Consider the following 17378-nt stretch of genomic DNA (forward strand, 5'->3'; position numbering starts at 1 on the left):
GAAGGGCTTATCACTAATATCCCTCATTTCAGAGTCAATTACAGTATGGAGATGCAGTGAGGTGAATACTAAACAGGTTGCAGTGCTTTAACAGTAAATATACAGCAGATAGAAGGGGAAATGGTGTTGAGTTGAATGATTAAAGCTTAATTGTGAATTTAATTAGGAAAAATGTCATTGTTTCAATACAATCAAGACTAAAATATAAAAATAATGAGCCTGGCTAATTGTGAAGCTCTAAGCAGCATCGTATATAATCACTGAATCCACTTCAACTTCCTGAGCAGAGGTTCCTAACACTATCAAGCCTTCATTATAATGAAATGCATGGGCTTGTTTCATTTGAATGCTTTTGCACAAATTGAAATATCTGCTTGTAGCCTGGAATGAACTCGCCACACGGCTGCAAATTGCAGAATTTGTTTTTAATTCCAGGACCAAAGAACTGCAAAAGAATTTTTGCTCAAGCTCATTACGCTGCTGTTTCTGCAGGCTTTTTGGAATATTGAAGGTTATGTAAGTGGTGACTGTAGTTTAAATAGAGATCTGCAATGTGGTCTGATAGTAAGACTTCATACATGCTTCAGTAATCAAGGAAATTACAGGATGAGTGCAAAATATTAAACTGTTTGCACTATGGTGTCAGTATTCAAAATAATAAAACTGTGATTTCAGGATATCTGGTTTATTATTAGGTTATTGTATTTTTTTTTCTGCAGTAAATTGTCTCATTTATTATTCTTTTATGGGAGCTGCTCCTAGTTATTGGACTGCAGCAACAAGGAGCCCCAATCACAAACAACTTGACCGCTTCTTGTATGGTATTTGAATTATTTCTGTTTTAAGTTTCACCTCTTTGTAGACATTTTGAGTCTGTGTCAAGCTATTTTTAATATTTTTTGTAGCTGTTATGAGTCAGTCTGAGCCTTTAGTGTCTTCAGTCTCTGTTGACAGTTGTTTTGAGGGTCTATGTAAATATTTTGAGTCTTTTTCATGGTTTCAGTTCTCTTGTAGTTATTTGCATCTATCGCGGTTTGCTGTTGCAATTATTTGATAGCTATTGTTTGTCTTTTTGTTTTCAGTTCTTTTTATCTGCTGCATGTTGTTTTTACAGCTCTTTTATCTGTTTTCAGTCATATTGTAGTTGTTTGTGGTCTTCTCTAGCCACCTAGAATGGCCGGCTGCTCGAACCATGGTTGTTCTCTTCCAGCCAATTCTCTTTAGGTTTTTAGTCTTTTTAGAGCAGTTTTAAACATCATCTTGTTGTTTTTAGTCTCCTTGTGGTTGTTTTGACTCCTTTTGGCATTGCTTTGAGTATGGCTGTAGACTATTTGGAGTTTATTTTTTAGTTGTTTTGATTGTCCCTATATATATATATATATATACATATATATATATATATGTATATATATATATATACACACACAAAAGCATTTCACAGAAGTGAGTATATCTTTTCATGAGACAACACTATAGAAATAAAACTTTGAGATACAGAATATCAAATTTTAGTTTCCATAGTTTGATATTCTGTATATCAAAGTTTCATTTTTATAGTGTTTCATGAAAATAAATACTGAAATATTTGCAAAAATGTGAGGGGTGCATTCACTTATGTGAGATACTGTACTTTTATTTGTGGTTGTGGCTGCATCTGTATTTGTTTACAGTCTTTTTGTTATTGTTTTCAGTGCCATTGTAGCTGTTTTAAAACTTCTTCTAGCTGTTTTCAGTCTGTTTGTAGTTGTTTTGAATGTTGATATTGCTTTGAGTACGGCTGTTAACTTTTTGAGTTTATTTGTAGTCACTTTCATTGTTTTTGTCTGTTTGATTTCACTCGTGTGTATATATATCTATATATATATATATAGATATATATAAAATAGTAAGTGTAAACTTTCTTTCACTTGAGTCAAAACTGTCAATCAGTTTTTTACAAATGAGTTACTTTCTTTATGGTTGCAGGTGTTTTTATAAAAGCATTCAGTTGTGATCAGAAGTGTTTTTGAATAGTGACACTTCTTCTATGGCAGCATCCATGTTTCTTCCAATTTCCACAAGATTTTGAAACCTTGCTTTGACAGATGGGCGTATAAACGGACTAACAATAGCAGATGAAAACTTTCCCAGGCAAAAAGCCTGTAAAGGCAGACTGTGAGCGACTACAGAAAGATTTTACGCCTTGCTGCAATACTCAAAAAAAGATTGAAGGAGCCTTTGTTTGGAGGAAGAAAGCACAGAGAAATGTCTACATGATGGATACATATGATTCTGGTTCTGTTTCTCTGCAGCCACAGTGGTGCTTACAGGACTGGAGCCCAACACAACGTACGAGGTTCGAGTGGCAGCTGTAAACGGAAAAGGTCAGGGAGAGTTCAGCCACACTGAGACCTTCCAGACTTTACCTATCCGTAAGTTTTTCTCCAGATACACACCTGCATGGCTCTTATCAAATAAATTCTGATTATAATGATTTCTGTTCAGTACAGTAAAGGTTTTGTAGTTTTTAAACTGTGTTAACAGTAACTGACAGATCCCATCAGATAAATGTTTTGTTGGAAAGTCTTTGTGTACAAAAATGTAAATTATTTAATAAACAGAGCAGATTTAAAATAAAACAAAAGCACCAGGATATGGGAAATGTTCAAGTTTTGATTTAATAAATATATTGTATACGTGAATGAAATTCAAAATGTCTCTAAAATATATTCAAAGCATCAGCACTGCAGTGAAATGAGGCCTATTTGCCATCCTACGCAATCCTGGCACATTCATATTTAAAGGTGGTTACAACATCCTCCAGCTTCAGTGATATGAATTTAGATTGTTGAAGCTTGGAATAGATTCTGTCAATGTCACGTCCTCATGCAAAACGAGCCATGCAGCTACCTAGAATAAAATGTAAAAAAGGAGTCCCAATTTAAAAAAAAAAAATACAGTGAATAATTAAAGCCTCCAGTCAATGTTAATTATGTGCAGGCAGTGGGAGTTACTTGTAATATGAATTTAATTCAGCTTAAAATCATGTACTGGATCCTTATCTCATATCTAACATTGTCACCTGTTCCTTTCCCTTGGGAACGCAGCCACACAAATATTTAACACACACATATTGTTTAAGCCTCTTACAACTTGTGTCTTTCAGGAGAGCCGAGTCCGCCAGCCGTTCATGGCCAGAGAGGAATGGGTAAGGCCTACCGGCTGGGGCTGGTCAAGCAGGATGATGGAGGGATGCCCATCGTGGAGTACATAGTCAAGTACAAGACTGTGAGTATTTTATTAGTGAATGCAGCAACTGCATTAAGGTCAGATCTACCTAAAACCTAGATGACTCAGTAGTTTATTTAATGAGTTTGTGCTCAGGCAGGCCAGCGTTGGTGTGCAAATCCAAACACCAGGCTAAGGGACGGGAGAATATCCACAGTAGCTCCGATTCAGACAGGGGCACTAAACATCATAGATCTGATGAGAGATCTAAATGAGGAGTTAAAATAATTACACTTACTTTTTTACTTTAATACATCTTTAACCTGTTTTCAAGTGTTTTTAAATGTTGGAAATGTTGGGAATGTTCTCCCAAATCTACTAAGCCTTCCTGGAACAAACAACTTTCAGAGAAAATTGTTTGGCATTTTTATTTAAAAAAAAAAACAACTCACTCAAAACAATTTAGGGAAATATGTACGATTAAAAGAATTAATTTACACTCATTATCTGACTTATTTCTCACAAAATATTTGGCTAGTGGAAATGAATGTGTCGGTATCTTTACGAATTTACCCGCCACACAGGCTGCTGGAAGCTAAGAAAAGACAGCATAACACATTGTTGGATGTTGATTTGTATTTCTTTTAATTACACATGTTGAAAATCCAAGCCAAGATAACTTTATTTATAAAGCACTTTAAGAACAGACCCCTGACCGTGCTGAACATAGGAATAAAATGCCTTTGAGATAAGTAAATATATAAAATATCTTAAAATAAAAATGAAATAAGAACATATAAAAGTAGAAGACACAAATGAAAGCAATAAACAAGTAAAAACAATAAAAGCCGTGTCCCCTCTTAGCTTCTTCTGTGTCCTTGGCACATCCAGTTGCAGCAGGTCAGCTGACCTGAGCAACCAAGTAGCTCAGACAGGTAAATGAGCATAACCATTTAAATATTTAAAAGCAAATAAAAGAATTTTGAAATGAACACTAAAATGGACAAACAGCCTTTGAAAAATCCATTAAAATCTCAATTAAATAAAAATTGTTAAAGATAAACAACACGTTATGTGAAAGCTATGTTTTACAGCCAGCAACTAGATATCACACTATCATGATGTTGTAGAAAAATTACTAAGAATCTGGAATGAGTAAAAGTATTTAAAAATTTAATACAGGAGAAGTATAAAATACAGGCATTACTTGCAAGTTGAGAGCTGTCGTCCTGACTCCAAAAGCCAGCAGAGAACTCTAACTTGCTGCATCAAAGAAAAACAGTTTTGTTCAATCCAACTCTAGTTGAAGGCCAGTCTCTAAACTGATAAAAGGAGAAGGGAGACAAGAAGGCGCCACTCTCCTACTGTCTCACAGACACAAACAGGCTGGTATTTCTAAACAACTGTCTCTATCTAGCAGGAGTCTGGAAGAAAAGTGGTCAGCCTGACCTCTGACCAAAATGTAATCGAAGGTAATAAATGAATAAATGTATGAGTATGAGTAAAATATGAGTAAAAACAATATGATTACACGTGTGATTATTATATGAGTAAATATGACTGATTACCATAAGCATTAAAATTACTTCCACAATGAACACACACCATTGCTGATTCAGCACAAAAGGGCAAGAGGACATTATCAGAAGAACCGAAGACAAGGGAGAAAGTGACAGAGCAAGAGATAAGACAAACCAATATCTGACTTTAACTGGCTGGAGGGAATTTGGAGAAGAGACAGGATGCAAGATGGATGCAGAATTAGACTTTATCTGTCACAAAAGTGAGAAAAACTTCAGAAGTTAAGTAGTGCTGCTCCAAAGAGGGGAAAAGGGATTAAACTCACCCTAAGTAAAACCTAAATAAAGATTAGACAAAAGTGCATGTCCAGGTAAACAGACACACGAGGAGCCCAGTTACATTATTGATGGTCTATGACAAAAAGGTGAGACAAAAAGGTGAGGGGGGAAGTTATAGTGTGTCCTGCAACAATGCACAGTCCCGATCACAATTCCTATGTTAAGATGTGGTTAGTGTCCATGATTGAGGCAGAGAGGGGAGGGAGGTACTGTTCAGCACCCTCACTTTCTGCATTAAGAGGCTATGGACTATCCTGGTGGTTCTGGCCTGGATGGACCAGTACCTTCTACCTGACGGCAACAGGTGCAGGGTGATGTGCAATTTCCTCAGACAACAGGTGGTGTGGATGGCACTGATCTCAGGAAGACTGAACCCTACGCTTTTTCCAAACATTTTTACCAAATGCTGGAGTTCTTGCTGCTGAAAAACCACACTTAATAAAACCTGTTAGCACAATCGCAATGGCACAGTTGTTAAAATTTATCATCAGCTGTTAGGGATTTTAAGGCTACAGCCTCCTCAGATAGTACAAGTGTTGCTGGGTCTTTCCTACCACTGAGGCCATGTTAATGCTCCAGGATAAGTCCTTGGTTACAGTTACTCCCAGGAATTTAAAAAACATCCCTCTCTCTACCCCTTCACCACCGCTAGTGGAGAGTGGTTGTGTCTATTTTTTTTTTTTAGAAATCCAAAATAATTTCCTTAGTCTTCTTGATGTTCGGGACCAGGTTATTGATATGGCATCATGCTGCTAGATGTTGTACCTCAGACCTGTATGCCAACTCATCTTTGTTGTTGATTTTTCCTTTTTAAACAATTTCAAGCACTCCATGTTGTCTCGCATGAGAACATAACTCAAACGGATAGATTTTCCTTTGTATTCAACACAATTGCTTCACAGCATGTAACACTGGGAATGCTTTTTCCTCCCAGTGGAGTAAGCATGAGTCACTAGATTGATTTGTTGTTGACGACTGAGTTGAGTTTGTGCGTTGGTGGCAAAGTGAATCATGTTGTGCTAGCGGATCTGTTTTACAATCCTTGTTTTGCCTACAGTTTCAATGAGAGCGCAAACTAACTCTCAAAATTAATTCCTCCATTCAGGTAGTCGGTTGATTTTGTGTGTGAGAAACAGCTTGAATTTATATGAAACTAACACATAAACTCTGCAAAGATCTAAGTTGATTTGAGTCATTCTAGATCTCTTCCTGGCTCAAATGTGTCCAAGCATGTATTTTTCTGTCTTTTAGAGAAAGTAGAAGCGATTGAAAATCATACAGCTGCGAGTGGAGGCATGCAGGGTCAGGAGATTTGCTTGTAGAGGACGAGCTGGATGGAGAAAAACGCAGATGCTTTACAGCCCAGTAATCTTTGGCCATCGTCTGGCATCAGGGACACACAACTGAACCTACAGACTGGAGTCGCTTGTGCAAACACACATCATACTGTCATATCTGACAATCCAGACCTTGATTTTGTATAAAACGTTTTCACTGTTCCCTAACTGTCATTGAAAATGATGCCAAGGCGACATAAGTGGTGAGCACACAGTGTTTGGCCTGCTTTCAGTGTTCAGCTTCAGTTTCCAACCCTTTGTTTGTAGCTGACTGAAAGAAGCAAGGTAAAAGGAGAGGGATGAAAAAAGAAAAAAGAAGTACACAAAGCAAGTGAACCAAATAAAACCAGTAGGATTACCTTTTCTTTTTACCTAGGCTAAGCGTTTCGCACCTGTGACTCAGAATCCCCAGATTAAAAAACAAAAAGGGCAAACAGGTTTTTGTTGTCAAATAAAACAACACCTCCTCATTCCAATCTCCTCTTTTCTTTCCCCCAGGATAAAGAAGAGCAATGGATGACCAAGCTGGTTCCAGGAGCAAACGACTTTGCGATGCTGCAGCCGCTGCAGTGGAACACGAGATATGAAGTGGAAATCACAGCGCGCAACGTCAAAGGCCTGTCGGAGCCCACCTTCTATCAGTTCTTCATGCCACAGAAACCTGACATTACAGGTAAAAGCATGACAAAAAATAAAATAGTACATCTAGGCTTTTTTTAAAAGATCTATTAGAGCTATAGGTGCCTTTACGAACTCCACAGAAGACATTTCTGTACTTTTTGTGTTGAGTTCTGTGTTATTCATGCTGCTGGAAAGAGAGATAGCATTGGTGATAACAAAAGCAAAAAAGCAAGATGTTCCAGGCGACAGAAAGCAAGCCTCAAAACGCAGCAGGCCTTGTCACTGCTGCGCTTTCTGCACAAATGAGGCTGCTGTCATTGGACAAATTGGTGTCCCTGCCTCTCATGCACAGGTTTTTCTGTGTATGATTGTTGAATGTGGATTAAATTCCACAGAGAAGCTCTTTTTATTCAGAAGTAGTTTTTTTTTTCTCTCACAGTAAAAAGCAGCTCTTAAACATCCCTGAAGCTGCAGTGAAAACCTTAGTTTAACAATGCAACATCTACATTTGGTCTCTTGTATGAAGCAATGAAAAAAATTAAAGCGATCACAAAAAAATAAATAAATAATACTAAAATAAGCACAAGTTTGTTTCCTGAATAAAATGGCTTGCTGAAATTTCTTACAAGAGCACTCGGTGAAAAAGTGGAGCAGCACTGCTTTACAAATGATAGAGTTGCAGTAAAGTTGACTTCATACAAGCAACATTCTTGCAACAAGCAATTATCTGTGTCAGTTAGAGCCCGACCAATTAAATCAGCCAATTATAGCCCTTTTCAAAACTAATTTGATCCTCAGTCCAGCTGGAGTCAGGCAGCATTACTATTACTGCGACAGGTATGATTATAATGATGTTGTGAAATTAAGAATGACTCAACATGTCTCCAGTTTCAGTTTCACTCATGTCATGATAGTGAGCCGTGCTTCGGTGCATCCGTCCTGCTTTTCATTTACGTCGCATTGCTAAAGTTGTGCTAGCCTGGGCCGAGTTGCTCCCTGTCTGTTTATGTGAGCAATAACATTGCTGTGGTTATGCCAACCTAGCTAAGCGTTAGCTAACAGGTTAGTAGCCGGTAGGTAACTGCAGAAATAAAGTAAGTGTAATATAACATATAACATATTTGAGAGTACAGAACGAGCGTCTATCAGCGTGTTGAGACACATTTAAGGAACAATGTGAATGCAGAAATGTTAAAATGATTAACATTAATTTGTCTTCAGCAACTGTCATTATGTCATGTCAACGCTAATTTTACTTTGTCAGAAAATACTATAACAGGTCTCAGGCTGTAACAGCAACTCACTGTGTGTTGTTGTGGAGTAACATAAGTGCCAGGCTATTTGTGACTGTTATATGTTTAAAATGCAACTCTGTTAAAGATGACATGTTTTGACATTTGAGAAAAGTTTCTCTGGTTTGTATTTTGGTTCATATGAATCATGACTACATGGCAGAGAAAATAATGGAGTAGAGACAATGATATTTATTTATGATTTTATAATCATTTTTGCCAGTATATTGCCTATATATAGAATACACCTATGGTCTAAATCTAAAGATAAATTCATTAGTACTACTGGTAGCCGTATTTATGTAAGAAAATTTTACAATGCAAATTTAAAATAAAAAAAGTTATTTTATTATATATATATATATAAACTGGCACTTGTACTTTTTTATGTTATTGGCATATTCTTATGCCGTTTTTTGTTTTGTTTTTTCTCAGTTGCACGGGATCATTTTGTTACTTCTTATTCACGATGGAAGTTTGTTGTATAAAAACCTTTATGATAATAATAAATGTTATTTCTATAGCACACTTTAAAATCTAAACATCTAAAGGTGCTTCACCTTCTAAGATAAACAAGGTTAAAAGCAATAGTTATAAAATAATCAAGATTAAAACATGATGGTTTAAAAATAACAATATTAAAAGTGACAATCAGTTTACAGTAAAGATCATAACCAATAAGTCAGCTACAGGACTATTTGTCAAAGGCAGCATGGAACAAGTGGGTCTTTAAGCTGCTTTCGAAGGGACTCTGACATCCTGATAGGCAGCTGATTCCACAGCCGAGGCCCTAGGGAGGAGAAGGCACGGCCGCCCATGGTTGACAGTCTGGTGCGGGGGCAGTGAAGAGGTTCTGGCTGCCAGACCTGAGTGTCCAAGATATGGATTGCGGGGAGAGAAGGTCTTGGAGGTAGGTTGGGCCAGTGTGGTTGGTGTCTTTATAGACGAGCAGGAGGATCTTAAAGGTTATCCACTGGTTGGTGGGCAGCCAGTGAAGGGAATGGAGGACTGGAGTGATGTGGTGAGATTTCCAGGTTTTAGCAAGAACACAGGCAGCACTATTCTGGACAAACTGTAGCCTCTGGATGGTTTTGGACGGGAGTCTTGCCAGTAGAGAGGTACAGTAATAGAGATGAGATGTGATGAAGGCGTGGACTAGTCTTTCAGCAACCAGTTTGGAGAGTAAAGGTTTGAGATTGGAAATGTTCCTCAGGTGGTAGAAGGTGGTTTGGCAGATTGTTTTAAATGTGGACAGTGAGTGAGATGGCCGAATAAGAGCTTGGTAAGGCTTAGAAAAAAGAAATTTACTTAAAAGTTGTAATTTAAAGAGACATTGTGTAACAATTTCTGTTGTCTACAGACCAAAATCGATGTCTGCATGTAAATATGTGTTATCATTGGTGTATTATGACCTTGACTGATGATCTGACACATTCTCCTAAGCAAAGTCCAGGCTAAAAGGTGGTGGGAAGGCTTTATAAGCTGGTTTTACTGGGCCAAAAAGCCACTGCTGTGTCGAGACCAGTTTCCCCATCAAGATCCATTCCCCCTGTGAGAACCATTCTTCCTTCTAAACACAGAGGAACTATGTCTGACTGTAATATTGCAATATTTAAGAAATCACAAACGTCTTCACCTAAATGAACACTCCGTGAACTATCAGATGACGTGCTTTCATCAGTGTTGTTGAAGCTGAAATACGGCGGCTACCGTTGTTGCAATACGTGTTTGAGAAAGTAAAACGCTAGAATGCGTTATACGTTAGAATATGATACGCAATCCCAACGTTAGATGGCTGTGATTCTTAAATATTTCCAGGAACATTAGTTTTGTTGTGTGGGCTTTATCCTTTTATGACTTGTGCAAGTTTTAGTTCAACACCTGGAGTCTGTATTATACTGTAGATGTGCAAGCTTTTGGTCTTAGTAAGTTTAAATTCTTAGTAAGGCTTGTAGGTTAAAAACTTTATGAAAGTACAAACTGAGACAAGAGCTTAAAAAGAACTGTGTGAGGTGAAAGAAATGGATGCAACGGCGGTAAAGACTCTCCGACATGGCCCATTCAGTTAAACAGTCGGCTCTTACCCCTCATTTCCACCGGGAGTGTGTGTGCCGTGTTACGGCTGCGCTGGGGCTTCCGCTGCTATTCATGGCCGTTTTAGTCAACGGTTCGGCTCCCACCGGGTGCGCCACAGTTCATGTCAGGAGCATCCCAGAAGCGCCTTGTCGCAGCTCTCTGTCAAATTTACGCACTGAGTCTATTTGTGATGGAACACGCACCCAGATTTCATCGAACTCTGCAGTTCAGATAGGCGCAAACAGGAAATTAAATATGGGAGCAGTTTAAAAGCTTTCGGTATTTTTCAAAATAAAAGCCCACCGTGCAGATTTGCGCTGCTGAACCATGAAAACTTTACATCTTTAAGTGGTCAAGGGGTCTCAGTTTTTTTTTTCTTTTTTATCATGTATGACAAAACGTTTATCCTGGCAGTGGAGAATCACAAGATTCTTCTTGATTTCCGGGATTTCATGATCTCGCAGATCCAGCTAGGTGGACTGCACTTGCGGGCGCTCCACGTCTGACACGCTTCCGGTTTGGATTGACGCGCCACGGAGGTCGGAACAAAACCATGGCACAGCTGTAACATGGCGCACATGTACCCAGTGGAAATGAGGGGTTACACACTGCAATTGTGTGCTGCTTAAGGAATTCAGGGGCTTTAAAAGCCTTTAGGTCTATTTTTTTTTTTTTTTTTTTTTTTTTTTATCGCGATGAAATATAACGGATTGCTTTAAAGTTTAAGTTTGTTAATTGAAGTTTTAATTTAAGGAAATGATTACAACATGATAATGAACTGCACTGCAAATATATTTATTTGAAGTGGGTCATGTTACATTTTCACTTCAAGCAGACAGGATCTTCTTGGTGTGAATGCAGAGAATCAATTTCTTCCACACCTTTCCTGGTAAACAGCACATAAAGTGCAAACACACTAGAGTTTGCATCAAAGAAGTCCAGCAGACTGCAAGTGAAAATGCCCTCAAGCTGCAGCTTTCTTCCTTAGAAGACAAACTGACTGCCTCGTTGAAAAGACCAACACACACAAGATGACACGGGCTGTTGCACAAACACGAATATGGCATTCGGCTCTTGGTCTTGATTGTTGTTATATCAAGGTCTTGTGGTTCTACTGCATAATAATGTGTGTTTTTGTCTTCTATGCTGTGCTTCTTTTTCCAAGGAGTCTGCATGTGACACTGCAGGAAAGATCAGTTGTTGATTTGCAGGCACGTTTTCATATCCAGGTTGTCTTCGCTGTTTTGGCAAATGTGCACACGTGTGCTGGAATACAAACGAAGGATTTAAGGGACAGTGCTTTTAAAATTTGTCACACCCACTCATGTTTTCCACATTTCATGCTTCAGACTGATCTTAAAGTGGATTAAATTCTTTCTCTTTTTATTTATTTTTTTGTCCTTAGTCCACAAGGTTTCCAAATTTAAAAAAAAATGTCTTTTTTGTCTATTTTGTACAAAAAATAAAGATTGAGATATCCAATTTGCATTACCATTTAAACATTTTATTTCATATTTTGTTTAATATCCTTGAGGAGGAATGATCCTACAAGCTTGGCGCTCCTGTTCTTTGAAGGTTTATCCCACCTTTAGTGATATATAAATATGAAGGAAAGAAAAAGGAAATAAAAATCTGGATGGAGAAGGAACATCAATGAAGATTTTCACAAGCCTTAAAGTAGTGCTCATCAGTATGACCAAAATTATATAAGATGTTTTTTATTATTATTATTATTATTATATAAGATTCACTATATTTGAATGTATAATGTTTTCGAAATGCTGATTGAGAGAATAATTACTTCCGTACTGATTTCATAGTCATGACAATTGTACATTGAACCAAAACAAAACAAAATTTTAATGTCCACAATATCTGAGATTCAGTGATTTGTTCGTAGCCCTGAATCTGTCATTCTCACAGTAATTAACAGAACAATGTCTATTGGGGTATTTCCCTATCTTTAATCAAGAGCATAACTGTTTGCTTTCAGAGCAAGATTTTTTTGTTTTCACACTCAAATATCATCTTGCTGTCTCTCAAAACTCTGCTCTCACAACTGGAGAATATCTGCTCTCTTGCAACTGGCGGCCCGCTTGGTCTCAGGAAAGAGACCAAGCTTGAGGGCAGGAGATTTGAACCCGTAACACTAAAACTTGAGAAGAGGAGCAGAGTTTTGAAAGGAAGAACAATATATTTGGGATCAAGAAGGGACTTTTTGAGTATGAGAGCAGAGCAAGATTTGAGTGCGAAAAAAGAAATCTTGTTCTCAAATCAAACAATTACACTTTTAATTAAAGATAGGGAAATACCTACATACGTGCCTTGGATTGATGGCATATATAGTTATTAATTTCATATATTCTTGGTACTCAAAATCATATTTGCTAAGGTGGTGCAGCAAATTGCTCAAATAGTAACAGTTGTTTGGTCCACTTTTGACCTTTAGAAACCAAAATATCTCCAGACAACAGAAACAAGTGTTTTTTAATCAAAAGTTCATCTGTGTCATCATGTTAAGCTTCAGAGGCGCTGTAGCTTTACTTTCTCATCTTTCTCCATCTGTTTTTATTGTTTCACATCGCCAGTAACAAAGGTGCTCTTGTTTAGAGGTGCAGCAGTGAAAAAGGTCCCTCATCAAGCAGTTTTCCTGCTGTGTCACTTCGTTTAGGCCAGTGGTTCCCAAACCTCTGCTGTGACAAAGCAGCCAGATGCTGAAAATCAGTTCTCAGATTTACAAAATAACGCCTTTATAACTTTGTTTCTAAATACCCAATGCTAAAAATACTAAATGTAGGGCTTAAAAAATGTCAGAATCTTCATAAAAAAAGTGTTGTTTTTGGTTTTTTTTTTTGTTTTTTTGTTGTTTTTTTTTTTTGGTGAATTTGGTTCACCAAATGTGCCCAAAGTCAGTTTCTCTCTTTGAGATTATGCAAGATTTGGATTTTTAATATGGCACCAGTAATAACTTTGTTGTTTATGCGTAAAAATGAATGCATTAAAAATTAAACGCCCCCTAAAGACCCCTAATTAAAATCCAAAAATTATTTGATAAATGTGGGTTATATTTTTTTTATAATGATCTGGCAACCTTCTGACATTATAACGGGACCCCTGTGAGATTTGGGCCACCAGTTTGGGAAAGGCTGGTTTAGGCTGTTTAAATCAGTTTTACTCTAAACTATACTATATGGGAAGTTAAAGACCATATGAATAACCAAAATCAGCAATGACACTGATGTCAATCAAATCATCAATTCCCATCCCTAATCCTGATTGGTCTCTCAGTCCCTGTTACAGAAAACCATTCCCACACCATGATGCTGCCATCTCCGTGTTTGGTCGTGGGGATATTAATAATGTAATACTCAGTGCCTGGTTTCCTCTGTACTTCATATTAGCAATATTGGATGTGTACTTCAGATAATTAACTAATCAGGGAGTTATTCAGATTCCTTTTGGCAAATTTAACTAATACAAGCACAAACTCATTTTTAAGATGAGTCTGAACATCATAAACATCATCAGTCTGAAACTTGAAATATTCTAAAAACTCTAGCATACAACAATGTTCAACTTTGTAAGTAGAGTGAAGTAAAATGATGAAGACACATCTATTACTAGGATTATTCTTTCAGCGCTCTCATCTAGTACCTTGTCAAGACCTCCCATTCACACTTGATAAGACAATAAAGGTTTATTTCTGTGTTGCTTTGCTTTCTCCTCTGAGCCTTTTACTATATTTATTTGTGCTTTTAGAGATGCTACTGTTTGCCTCGGCTGTTACTGCAAAAGCTAAATGGCTCGTAAGAGTGTAGCTTGCTTTTCAAAGAGAATACAAGAGCTGGGAAATGGCAAGTTTAAGGCAGGTCACTTCGATTGGCTGTCCTCCCTTGTTAGTGAACAGCAGTGCATCGTGGGAAAGACTCCAGGAGAGTGCAGGGAATCAGAGAGAAACCACTGTTCTCTTAATGTGTTTGCTTGAACAACTAACTCTAAGGCGCTTTCCAGCTTACAGAGCATTAAAAGAAGTGTACAGTAGATGGAGAAGACAGAAAGCTGTCTCACTGTGCTGGATTTCTAAATCTGCTCAATTTTTGCCCATCAGTTTTATCTTGCATGAATTCAGGCATAGAATAGGAATAACTGGGTTTAAGCTACTAGCTTAAACCCCACACCAACTTAGAGTTTAATAATGTTGGTCTGTTTTATAGTATAAGGTATCACTACTAATATGTTCTGGCTGAATGATGTTTGCTTGCTTACAGAAAAACTCCACCCTCACAATTTCTTCTTCAGTAAATCAAATTTGATTTTGAAGAAGTCTGCTCAGAGTCAGCTCAATCAACAATATTAAATATGAAATATCTGCCAGTCGCAATTGCAAACTCTCCGATCCACTGCCTTGCTTTTCTCCCCATATCATACCGTATAAACAATCTGGCTCGACACTTAATGAAAGACACATCTCCTCGTTCTTTTTTCTTCTTTTTTTCTTTTTATTTTTACCCGAGATAGAAATTATGTTCAGTCCGTATATAGTTGCCTTCTATCTCTCACCAACCAATTTTCTCCCTTCAATTCTCTCTCTATGTATTATGCATTTGCAGTGTATTGAATTGGCACTTTCGCTTTTTTTTTCTCCTCCTCCTTTTGCCATCCTATTTTAGTTTGTAACAGGCTGCATAACCTTCTTCCCCTCCTGCTCGCAGAAAATCCTTTAAGAAAAATGCATTGATTGCAACACCCCCCTTTTATCCTTTTCAATTTACTTTTCTTCCTTTTTTGTCACATCAAAGCTTTCTTTCTACTACCTAAATCATACTTTCAGTCCACCACAATTACAAGATTTTGTCCTTTAATGTATGCTTTTTGTGCTTTGCATTCTTCATGCACCATGGTGTCATATCAAACTACCACATTTATTAAGCTATTAGTGTAAATTTAAGTACTTCCCAAACAACTAACAAATAACCAATGACATAAATGAGCCTGCAGTGTTGTTTTGTATTACCCTTTATGGGAACAAGACTTAAAAGTACAGTGTGTAAGAACTACTAGCATAAGTGATAAAGCTGAATATTGAATATTCAAAGCACAGCTGTAAGTGGACGGTGGCCATTGGTGGCCAAAATTCTAACATGTTTTCATCTGTGAGTGGATCCATTGGCCTCAGGTGCAGTGATGACTGCACTCCAGGTAACTACTCTCTTCTTCTATGCATCTTTTAAGGCGATACTTATCCCAAATGGTGCTCTAATACCTGGCAAATCCTCGCTTCACACACAGAGGTGCTTATTCATTCAGACACACAGCAGTAAAAACGGTGGCATAAATATAGTGGCTGCCATGTGGACCCAAAACAACAGTATAAAACAGTTATTTTAGTAAAGAGATTAGATACCAATAGAAAAACAGTTTTTAATGACATATTCATTTTTTTGTCATTGATCTGTGATTTTGTTACACACTGTGCCTTTAATATTAGTTTCATGAGTTTAAGCTTTTTAGTGCTCTAATTTTTAATTAGATAATGCTTAATGTATGTTTAAATTAAATTCTAAGGTTGAGTTCGACATAGAAATTACCAAAGGGTAGAAAGTTTGCAAACGTTGAGATGTATGTTGGACTTGTGTTGGAATAATTTGTCTTTTTAATTAATTAATTTTTTATGGTTTTTAAGATTGTGAGAACATGGTGAATTTATTAATATGGTGTTATAGCCATGTTTCCCTCAGTTCTGTACAATCTGGAGCAGATTAGTGGATGTTTGATGGAAGCAAATATAAAGTTTTTTGCAACAGCTGAGATAAAATGGAATCTGTATGCTTAAAAATTGGAATAGATCTTACTTTAGAAATCTTCCTCAGCTGAAGGCAAAAACACAACTTCACAGATTTTATGTGCTGCTTTAGACTCAAGTTACTGTCAAACCAAATACTGAGTTTATTTGTAACAGGCTTTAAAAGTTCTCACAAGAAACTATGAGTCGGCATAATTTATTTAGTATTTTCCGGTGGACACAGATTACAGTTTTTATACAAGTGAATAGTAAAAAGGTTTTAGATATATACTTTTTTATATCCTGAAGACAGTCACTATAGTGAAGCATACTGGGATAAGAATTTCTAACCGGTAAATACAACTGTGTCATCAGTATAGCTATGAAATGAAATCCTGTGTGTCTAGATAATATGACCTCGGGAAAACATTCTACAGTAGAGAACTACACATGTAGTTACTGATTAGGACAATAAATTATTTAGTTTGAAAAGTAGTATCTAAACAATTTTATGCTATACTTACTATTTCCAGCCAGCACCTTGGTTTAGAGAAAGTGGATGTTGTGATCAGCTGTCCCAGAAGCAGCACTAAGGTCCAAAAGGAATGGGATAGAACAGAAACTATCATCGACAGCCATTAAAAGATCATTAGTCGCCTTGACAAGGGCAGTTTCTGTGCTGATTTTTATGGAATCCAGAAAAAATCATTATCTATAATAATGAACATTTTTCTTAGTTATATGTGTTCTTAACTCCTGGAGTTCTAAATTAACATAAAATGAATATGTTAATTGTTTTAGTTTCCCACTGGCTGCTCTGTGATTAACAGAAAGGCAGAAAAAAGAAAGAAAAATCCAAGTTAAATGATGGCCTCTACTAACTTTCTTCAGCTGTAGGAATATAGAAATCCATTATAATGTTATATGCAGTAATTGTGCTACGCTACTACCAACTGCACACTATGTGGTGCTACACATTGGTGGTTAGCACAGGTCTACCGTTCCTGGCTCAAGCCATGGCTGGGGGGGAGGGGTATGAACTGGACTTTTCTCTTGAGTTTGCATGTATGCGTGGATTCTCTCTGGGTACTCCAGCTTTCTCCAACAGTCCAAAGTCATGCATGATAGATTAATTGGTCACTCAAATTTCTTCCTATGAGTGGTTGTTTGTCTCTCTGTGTTAGCCCTGTGGTAGACTGGCAAC

The 17378-nt window shown here is 37.3% G+C and overlaps 1 protein-coding gene across 6 annotated transcripts in view; it reads left to right on the forward strand.

Moving 5' to 3' along the window:
* LOC121635712 (neural cell adhesion molecule 2-like) overlaps positions 1-17378 on the forward strand; it is a 466780-nt gene that overhangs the window by 416864 nt on the left and 32538 nt on the right. For 5 of the 6 annotated variants that reach the window (XM_041979023.1, XM_041979021.1, XM_041979020.1 and 2 more), the window contains 3 exons: positions 2292-2411; positions 3146-3267; positions 6902-7076. In XM_041979023.1, the coding sequence (XP_041834957.1) occupies positions 2292-2411; positions 3146-3267; positions 6902-7076 (417 nt within the window). Of the gene's footprint in view, positions 1-2291; positions 2412-3145; positions 3268-6901; positions 7077-11557; positions 11783-17378 lie in introns of those variants that run through there. The other variant, XM_041979024.1, reaches the window with a different exon arrangement.

The sequence above is a fragment of the Melanotaenia boesemani genome, chromosome 24 (assembly GCF_017639745.1).
Source record: "Melanotaenia boesemani isolate fMelBoe1 chromosome 24, fMelBoe1.pri, whole genome shotgun sequence".
Taxonomy (NCBI): domain Eukaryota; kingdom Metazoa; phylum Chordata; class Actinopteri; order Atheriniformes; family Melanotaeniidae; genus Melanotaenia; species Melanotaenia boesemani.